The sequence below is a fragment of the Ahaetulla prasina genome, chromosome 3 (genome assembly GCF_028640845.1).
Source record: "Ahaetulla prasina isolate Xishuangbanna chromosome 3, ASM2864084v1, whole genome shotgun sequence".
Taxonomy (NCBI): domain Eukaryota; kingdom Metazoa; phylum Chordata; class Lepidosauria; order Squamata; family Colubridae; genus Ahaetulla; species Ahaetulla prasina.
In genome coordinates this window covers 22,624,925-22,635,064 of record NC_080541.1, presented here as the reverse complement: position 1 = coordinate 22,635,064, position 10,140 = coordinate 22,624,925, and the positions used below count along the sequence as shown (strand labels likewise).

Below are 10,140 nucleotides of genomic sequence, written 5' to 3'. Positions count from 1 at the left end.
GCCAAATTTCAGCATTTTTGTTGAGAAGCCAAGGCAGATCATATTAATATTTTATTGCCTTTTTCTTTTTATAATCCACCTGCCCGTTTAAAATACAACTGAAATTTGATTAATAAGAATATCAGACAATTTACTCCTTCTGTAGGGATATGCCCCATGCATTAAGGAAGATTGTACAAGTGTAGCTCTGTGCTTCTTTTCAAGAAGAGAATGATGACTGAAATTTATTATTATTATTATCATCATGTTGGATGCATGGGTCTTCTGGAGAAGATTCAAGTGGCTCCCACTAGACCTTGGAGGAAACTTACAACTCTTTTAAACTTTAAAATCTGAAGTGTTTTTAATGGAAAAGTCGGGGTTAAGAGGCTAGCACGGTTTGTATAATTTTGGAAATATGTGATGTCTCTTCTCAATTCTACTTACACCTTCTTAATTCCTTCAGTTTTGAGTAAACACTTCTAAGCTTGGAGAGGGGAACATTGACGGTAGATTGTTTTTATGCCAGAAGTTGAGGAAAATTGTAGTTTCATTTGTCTGCAATTTCTCTTTGAGGGGTTCACACTAAGAAGCAGCTGCAGATAGGCAGAACATGCTCTTCAGATAGATGGCAGCACCTAATTGATCTTGACTGATCCTCAAAAGTTAGAAAGACCAAACCTGATCAGTATCTGATCCGGAGCCATCTAGTAAATTTTAGGAATTAAAATTATACTGGAAGTATATTCATGAAAGGATAGGCAAACCACATTCATATTATTGCCAGAAAAATGTCCCAGGTACTTTCATGAAGCTATCAAGAAAAGATCTTGACTTGAAGGGGACTTCATGGGGACTTCATTTTTTAATCATATCAAAACGCATAGTGCAGGATCCCACAGGTTGTCAGTACCCATGGCTCCAATTTGACATTTCATTTCTTAACGGCACGATCTCAAAATGAGGAAAATGAAACTGGAGAGAAAGACATTCCAATTTCTCTTGAAAATATCAAGTCTTCAGCTGTTGTTCAGTGAGGCACTGGGGTATAGCCAGAAAGAACTGTGGGAATTCTAGCAATCACTACTTTTCCAAGCCCTTCCCAAACTTTTTATTTTAATTTTTTTTTTAAAAAAGAGAGATCTTAACCCTTGCATTGGAGCAGTAGAAACGTCTTCTTTGGGCTCTTCCTTGGGGAAAAAATGACCCCTCCTTCATTTCACTGTCCTAAAATTTATTTATTTATTTGTCAAGAACCTATTAGGTAATAAGTATAAACATGGATTGGATAAATAGATACAAATAGAGGAAACATTAGGACAGAGATGGTAGGCACGCTGGTGCTCTTATGCGCACCCCTTACAGACCTCTTAGGAATGGGGTGTGGTCAACTGTAGATAGTTTTAGGTTAAAATTTTGGGGGTTTGGGGATGAAACCACAGAGTCAGATAGTGCATTCCAGGCATTGACCACTCTGTTGCTCACGTCATATTTTCTGCAATTGAGTTTGGAGCGGTTCACCTTAAGTTTGTATCTATTGTGGGCTCATGTATTGTTGTGTGGAAGGTGTGGAATTGGGTGGAAGGTGGGAAAAGGCTCAAGGAAGTGTGACTTGAGGTGGACTGGAACAGATTTCTAGCTTGGGGCCTTTGGAGCAAACCTCAAATACTGCTGTTTTCCCTCATGTTTCGTATTTTTGAATGTGCTTTGCATGTCTTCATATTGATCCCATTTTCAATAAAAAGGCACAACTATCTTCTCTTAAAAAGAACAACATATTGCCCCCAGGCTTGCCTCAGACCACATTTTTATGGGAATATTATTTAGAAAACCTAGCCCCTTTGAAAGAGTCACAACAACCGACACAATTTTGATTAAAGAAAGAACTCTGTTTTAATAGGGATTTTTTTTTATCATTAAAAAAGTTTAAACCTGCATAGCAATCATTTCAAAAAATAATTATTTAATGTTCCATAATGAAACTGTACACAACTTAGTCTTGAGGGACCTGCAGCCTGTCGAGGGGTGTTTCAAAGCAGTCCAGCGCAAATCCCAATTTCCCTTTGGGTCCAGAGCTACTTGGCTACTACATTGGCATGTCGCAATTTTTTTTTTGGGTTGAGTTGCTCTTGGCACGGTCTGACTCGAGGATCTGTGTGGCTCTGCGCTGGGCTAGGGGAACCATCCAGTTCTCACTCCCACCCCACCCCACCCTCAGCTGGGCTCCTCAAAGTCGTTCAATGTCTCGATATTTCTTCCTCAGGATGGAGACCTGATCTTTAAAGAGCACGGGATCGAGCCTCATCTGAGAATGGATCAGCGGCATATAGCCAAACCAGCTGGCAAAAGTGTTCATGCAGCTTTGCCTCTGAGCAAAATGATCTGGATCAGCCCACCGAGAAGCTCTGGAAGTCTGCAAGAAAACACAAACAAAGCCAGTTTATTCTTCAAAAGTTTTTGTAGCCCGTTTTTTTTTTTTCGCCTGGAAAAATTTCTAGAACTATGAAGATACCAGAGCATCCCTACCTCAGTTTTATAATCTTCACTGCCCCTCTGCCCTGCTCCCCAAAAACACACATAAGAGAAAAGCAGAATGAGGGAGTGGTCCAAGGAAATTATGTTTTAGAGTAGCACTGAACTGCTGGACTGATTAAATAATTTGGGTCAACCCTGAAGCGAATCTGGCTGAGGCCATCTTTGAGGCTTCAGGGTTGCCACAAGGAAGAAGAAGGGAGAGGGAGGGGGAAGATAGATAGCTGGGGGCTTGTAGTCAAAATAAAAAGTTTTCCTGTGGGAACCAAGGACATTCCAACAGGTGGCTAGGGAGAGGAGGAGTGGAGTAACCTGTTCTGACCTAGGCTTCTTTAGAAAGCATGAAGCGAAGTCTTAATTCTGGCCAAACCTCTTTTATTTAAATGATTGTGAATTACTGTCATTCACAGTCAACAAGGCTTTGACGAACAGTTTTTTCAGAGGAATGTTTATCAACACCCACTGTATCTCACTTGGAATGCTGCCAGAGAACCAATTTCCAAATGCAGGACAAGACCAAACTTGGCACAGATTCTATTAGAGTCACGAACAGAACTTTCCAATCTTCAATCAACCAAATGAACGAATTGCTTCCTGCAAAAGCCCACGTCCCATTCGCTCCTCTTTTATGTCCTATGGAAGGGACCAATTATCTCCAAGGTGTGGCCTTACTCCTGAGTCGACCCTGCTTTCTTAATTGTTCTTGTCTTCTGGCAGCTCTGTGCATGTGCACACTAGGAACGGGCTCCAGCCATTCCTTTGCATCGCTACTATCCTCTTCTCTGCCTCCGACGCAGAGCCCTCATCCAAGCTTTCCCCAGCCCCCAGGACTAACCCATATTCCTCCCCAACCTCCTCACTGTCCGACACCGCAGGCCGCAACATAACCAAGCAACCGGCCAGCACTTCTATTGGACAATGTGACTGATGGCTTGGGGAAAGGAGGAACATTGACTTTTTAATCTGCAACCGCCGTAAATATGAGTCAGTTGCCAATCATCCAAATTTTGATCATGTGACCATGGGGATGCTTCAATGTTAGTCACATTTTCAGTCCCGATGTAACTTCAAACGGTCACTAAACAAATGGTTCTAGCCGAGGACTATCTGTATTCTACTTTAAAATCTCAAACAGAGGAAATGCTTCTTGTCAGAAAACACCTTCTTAGGGCTACCAGTCTGTTGAGTTACTGGTCAAGTATGATAGTTGGGAATGGGGGATGGATAAGAGGCAGAAATTAGTCTTGTCTCTGCACCTTTCTCATCTAAACAGGTGAAAAATGTTAAGACCCCAGGCCAAATATAAATCCAGAGCAGTATCTTTTAAGTTTTCTCCAACTACCATTGTCACAGAACAATTATTTGCCTTTTAGGGGTAGGAAACAACAAAAAAAGTGAGCTCTAAATAGCTCCGAACAATCTGGGTCCTCATTTTACCGACTTCGGAAGGGTGGAAGGCTGAGTCAATCTTGAGCAGGTCAGGATCAAACTGCTGGCAGTCGGCAGAATTAGTCTGCAATACTGCATTCTAACCACTGAGCCACCACGGCACTCTAAAATTGAATCAAGGTCATTAACAAAATAATATCCTAAGAAATCTTGGTCCTTCTAAGAAGAAACACAAAATGTCTTCCTTCCTCATTTGTGTGAGGCAGAGCCTTCTCCACCAAGACTTTTGTCCTCCTAAAAATGCAAACTTCTATAATCCAAAGAAACTCCAGATTGTATCCATTTTACCACTGAGCATTGGATCTGCACTTAATATTAGTTTGCAGCTTTATATTGGCAGCAGTAAAACTGGCCCCGTTTTGCTGACATGCACATTGCCTGTGCTTAGCTTCAGGACAGTGAAAAATCGCTTGATTTGAATCTTTGGAATCAATGGCTCAGCGGGAAATTGTTGCTTGCTTGCCTTGGGTGAGCAGAGAGCTTCTGAAATTAGATGTTAGAAATCCTCATTTCTGAGGGATTAGATACTTGGAACACAGACCGAACAATGCTGTTCTCTTGCTAGCTTGAACTCTGTTTCAGGAGCATAAAACGTCAGAAAGGTAACGGTGAAATTCAGGGATTGGAGAACAAGCCAAATCCTATTTTTTTGTTTGTTTACATTTATATCCCGCTCTTCTCCGAAGACTCAGGGCGGCTTACAGTGTATAAGGCAATAGTCTCATTCTATTTGTATATTTTTACAAAGTCAACTTATTGCCCCCCAACAATCTGGGTCCTCATTTTACCTACCTTATAAAGGATGGAAGGCTGAGTCAACCTTGGGCCGGGCTTGAACCTGCAGTAATTGCAGGCTGCTGTATTCTAATAACAGGCTTCTAACAGCCTGAGCTATCACGGCCCCTATTGAATTCCGGATAATGGATGATCCTTCTGTTATTGTTTCCCTCACAGGCTGGGTTAGCGCATCACGATAAACCACAGTTTGTTTTAACCATGCCAGAAGCCAGAGTAGACTAAACCAGAGAGAGTGAACAGCTCACCAACCCACAGTGGCTGTATTCACAAATCACACTTAAGCTAAATCAAGCCAGTGTACATTAGGTGACCCCAGTGCCAGTGGTTAGAGCTTTGATGATGCTATAGCTAACTTTCAGATGTGGAAAGGTTAGAGGGGAAAAAAGGAAAAACAATCACAGAAAAAAACTTGTTTTAAAATTCCCCCTTCCAATTGCAGGTGGTTGACTTACAATAAGTCATTTAGTGTCTCTTCAAAGTTATAATGGCAACTTGAAAAAAGTGACCTTTGGCCATTTTTCACGCTTATGACCGTTGTTGCAGCATCCCCATGGTCACCTGATCAAAATTTGGTTGCTTGGCAACTGACTCCTATTTATGATGATTGCAATGTCCCAGGATCACGTGATCACCTTTTGCAACCTTCTGATAAGCAAAGACAATGGGGAAACCAGATTCACTGAACAACTGTGTTATTAATTTAATGAATTAATGTTAATTAATTTAACCTGCAATGATTCACTCCACAAACACAGCAAGAAAAGTCGTAAAATAGGGCAGAGTTCACTTAACAAATTTCTCACTTAGCAACACAAATTGTGGTCTCAATTGTGGTCATAAGTAGAGGACTAGCTGTATTCTGGGTCTTTCTCTCAGTTGCTTCACAACGCTAGACAGTGTGATTGCCGAATTCTGAAATCCTTCCATTCTTCCATGCTTGAAAACATAAACCAGGAAACACACGGACGATCTGTTATATATAGGCTGTCAATAATTACATCTTAGTCAGTGGGGTTAGGTCAAAGGAGAACGTAGGGATGATTTAGCACCTTAATTCAGCTTTCCTCAACTTCAGCAAACTGGGGAATTCTGGGAATTGAAGTTCCACATATCTTGAAGTTGCTGAGGTTGAGAAACGCTGCAATAATTTATTAGTGCTCTGTTAGATAGAAGAAGCAGAATGAGATGCTGAGATGAGTTTTTAGGGGTTCCCCGGTAACACAGAGAACAAGCTTAAATGACGAACGGCCACTTGTTTAGAACATAATCATATTAACTGGTACATTTCCTGCACCGGTTACTTCATTTGAGCCTTCTTCCATTAATAGTTTTATTTCATTTTCACTCTCAGAATAACATATGTGCTTTCCATTTATATCTAAAGTGTGGAATTAGTAAAAGCATTTGCATATGATTCCGTAATATCTGTCGGGCCGGTTTCATCCAGTAGGATTGGTACACTACGGATTCCTTCAATTAAACAACACCATCTATGCCATATATCAGCCGGCCTTCCCTGTAGCAGTGCCTGCCCTCTGGAAAGAGGTCTCCCTCCCTCCCCCAGATCCATATCCCCCCCCCTCCTCCTTGTGTTTTGAAGTTCTTCATTGTCGTGTCCCACTCCTCCGCTGACGGCCGGGTCAGGGAAATCCGAATCAGGCTTGCCTCTGCAGCTCTGCCCAAAGTCCTAGCAAAGTCCTCAGAGCAGGCAGGAGACCAGTAAGTGACTTCAGCAAGATAAGTTCGACTTTGCCTGACTCAGAGACTGCCAGAAAGCAGATCCTTTATATAGGCCATGGGGTGTGGCTCCATGACTCAGCACTCATTAAGGCCTGCCCCTCCCTTCCTTCTGTTGCCTCCGCCTATCCAATCTTCTGATGCGAGGGTCACTCCAATCAGCAGTTGTTGGAAGTAAACTTTCCTCAGGCTCACATGCTGTGGAGGAGGGGGAGGGGTCTAGCTGCTCCGTTTGCCTGGGCATGGAGCCAGGGCTGGGGCCGGGGGATGCTCCCTCCTCTGCAGCTTGTCTGGGCATGGAGCCAGGACTGGGGCCGGGAGGCATACATTCCTCCGTGTTCGGGAGCAGATAAGCAGACCCCGGCTGCGGTGAGAGCGGACAAGACACAACATTCATCCAGGACTTTCGCAAATGATTACATGGGCTTGTTTCTTTTTCATTCCTGTCCGGTTCTGACCCTTGTAAGTCAGGTAGTCCTTGACTTACAACTATTCGTTGAATGACCATATGAAGTTACAATGGCACTGAAAACTTATGACTTATGACCATTCTTACAACCGTTGCAGCATCTAGAAGTTGTGAATGCTCCAACACTGAAAATTTTGAAGAAGATGTTGGGTAACCATTTGTCTGAAGTGGTGTAGGGTTTTCTGCCTAAGAAGGGGATTGGACTAGAAGACCTCCAAAGTCCTTTCCAACTCTGTTATTCTATTCTGTTCTGTTCTGTTCTATTTTATTTTATTCTATTCTATCTTTACAAGAGCAGAGCCTTTCCTCATATGAGATTTTATGAACATCCCCATGGTCACGCCATCAAAATTATAGCATGTATTTATGATGACTGAAGTGTCCTGGGGTCACGTGTTCACCTTTTGTGACGTTCTGACAAGCAATGGGGAAGTCAGATTCATTTAATAACTTAATAACTGTTCACTTAACAATGGGGGCATAAAATGAGGCAAAACTCATTTAACATCTTGTCTCATTTAGCAATAGCAATAGCACTAAGACTTATATACCACTTCACAGTGCTTTACTGCCCTCTCTAAGTGGTTTACAGAGTCAGCATATTTCTCCCAATGATCTGGATCCTCAAACTTGAGCCTGGTGAGATTTGAACTGCCAAATTACAGGCAGTCAGCAGAAATAGCCTGCAGTACTGCACTCTAACCACTGCACCACTGCGGCTCATATAATGGAAATTTTGGGCTCAACTGTGGTCGTAAGACGACAACTATCTGTATTCTTTTGTTTTTATATTTTTTTCCTAGTCTTTTAATGTTTTTACTTGGGATTCACCCAGAGTTGTACACATGTTTAATAAATAAATAATTCTAAATCACAATGCAGCATGATCAGGATGAATTACAGGCAGTCCTCACTTAACAACTGGTCATTTAATGACCATTCCAAGTTAGTACCTGTCCTTGAAGTTATAACTGCTGCAAACCCCTCCATGATCATGTGATTGTATTTTAGGTACTTGGCAATCAACTCGCATTTACAACCAGTTGCAGTGTCCCTTGGTTGTGTGATTGTGATTTTGTAGGGTTTTTTTTTTTTTGGCTGATTTTTGGGAGAATGTTTTTGCTTAATAGCCAAGTGATTTGCTTAATGGCCACAGTGACTTGCTTTACAACCATTGTAAAAAAAACAACATTGAGTATAGTCACACTGAATGACTTACAATGCAAATCTGGACTCCATCATGTTTGTTAAGCGAGAACTATCTGTATAGTGAATCTGGGTTAAACACAGACAACAATGGCCACTGGATGTTCCTGAACTACAACTTCCTGCTCCGCCTTGCCTTATTTCCTAGGAATTCTTGGAGAGCTGGATCAGCAATGTCTGAATTGACTACTTGTGGCTTGTGAACTATGGTTTTGTCCTCTCCTGTGACAGCAAGGAGACCTCATCATTCTACTTACCAGGATTGGTAGTAACAAACTGCATCTCTGAATTATTTTCATGTTTCAGACTGATTACAATTTAAATTTAAAAAAGAGGCAAATGCCTCGGTTTGCCTGCTTGAGACTGGATTAGATGAATGATCAAGAGTGAAACCCTACAATGTCTCTTCTTTAGTATCATTCCAACGGTGGCTTAAAATTATGAATTGAGGCAATTTAAGACTTACAGTGATAAATGTTTACAGAAATGGCCATTACAAAATAATTTCGCCAGCAAATTTCTGCCATCTCAAAAGAAGCACCAGAAAAGTAATAAAGAATAATAATTCTAGCTGAACTTGCCCCGTTCTTAAGCAAAAATCCTAATTATTGCAATTGGCTAGCTTTTCAGATGTATGGCATCTGCAGGGAGAATTCTTAAATTTAAGTCCCACGGGTGCTCTTTTCAAGAGGCAACTCAACTTTTTGGTTTTTTCTTTGAAGATGTTTCACTTCTCATACAAGAAGCTTGCCTCTTGAAAGAAGCACTTTTGGGACAACCATGACCTGGATGACTGAGAATCTCCATTTGTTGTTGTTGTTAGTTGCGAAGTCGTGTCCGACCCATCACGACCCCATGGACAAAGTTCCTCCAGGCCTTCCTGTCCTCTACCATCCTCTGGAGTCCATTTAAGCTCACTCCTACTGTTTCAGTGACTCCATCCAGCCATCTCATTCTCTGTTGTCCCCTTCTCCTTTTGCCCTCAATCTTTCCCAGCATTCGGCTCTTCTCCAGTGAGTCCTTCCTTCTCATTAGGTGGCCAAAGTATTTCAGTTTCATCTTCAGGATCTGGCCTTCTAAAGAGCAGTCAGGGTTGATCTCCTCTAGGACTGTTTGTTTGCCTTGCAGTCCAAGGGACCTGCAGGAGCCCTCTCCATAGACTCTATGGAGAATCTCCACAGACTCTTTTTTTTTTTGAAAAAAATTATTTATTTTTAAACATAAAATAAAAAAACCTCATCAAATCAATTCCATTACAAAGTGCTGTAAGGGTGTTAACATATCTTCCTGTGCATTCACAAAATAATCATCTCTTCCATACATATATCTTATACTCATTTTTCCTAACATATCTTTCCATTTAACCAATTATAGAATAAATCCCGTATTTTATAATATTGTTTATCTTCTTGTTCTCTAATTTCAAATGTTAATTTACTCATCTCTGCACATTCCAACATTTTTCTAATTATTTCATCTTGCAAAGGTAACTTCATTTTTCCAATTTTTTGCAAATACAATCCTAGCTGCTGTAGTAATATTCACAATCAAATATTTCCATAGACTCTTATATTTAAGCAAAAATGAAAAAAAATAGTCATCAACAACAGACCAGGCCCTTCACCCCCCAAATTAACATAACCATCCTAATGGGGAAGAGAAAAATCCGGAAGCTATTCCCCCCTACATGTTCTTACAAGAACTGACTTTAAATAATTATTTTGAAAATATAAAACCCACATCTGTTGCGGCTCCATTTGTGAACATTTCTCCTTTCAAATCATGATGGCAGGCTATTTTTGAATAACGTCAAGTTTTATGTTTATTATATCCATTCACTTGTAGGATTTTTATAGCATTTTTAAAAAGACATAGCCCTGTATGTCTATGGAGATTCTCAGTCATCCAGGTCATAGTTGTAACCCAAAGGTGCTTTTTTCAAGAGGCAACTGGACTTTCTTTGTTTTTCT

General features: G+C 41.0%; 1 protein-coding gene across 1 annotated transcript in view; it reads right to left on the bottom strand.

Annotated features, from left to right (window-relative positions):
• Window positions 1-1,922: 1,922 nt before the first annotated feature.
• Window positions 1,923-10,140, bottom strand: part of EXT1 (exostosin glycosyltransferase 1) — a 363,437-nt gene continuing 355,219 nt past the window's right edge. Inside the window, exon 11 of the mRNA XM_058178388.1 lies at window positions 1,923-2,392. Within this exon, the coding sequence (XP_058034371.1) occupies window positions 2,207-2,392 (186 nt within the window). The 3' untranslated portion in view covers window positions 1,923-2,206. The remainder of the gene's footprint in view (window positions 2,393-10,140) is intronic.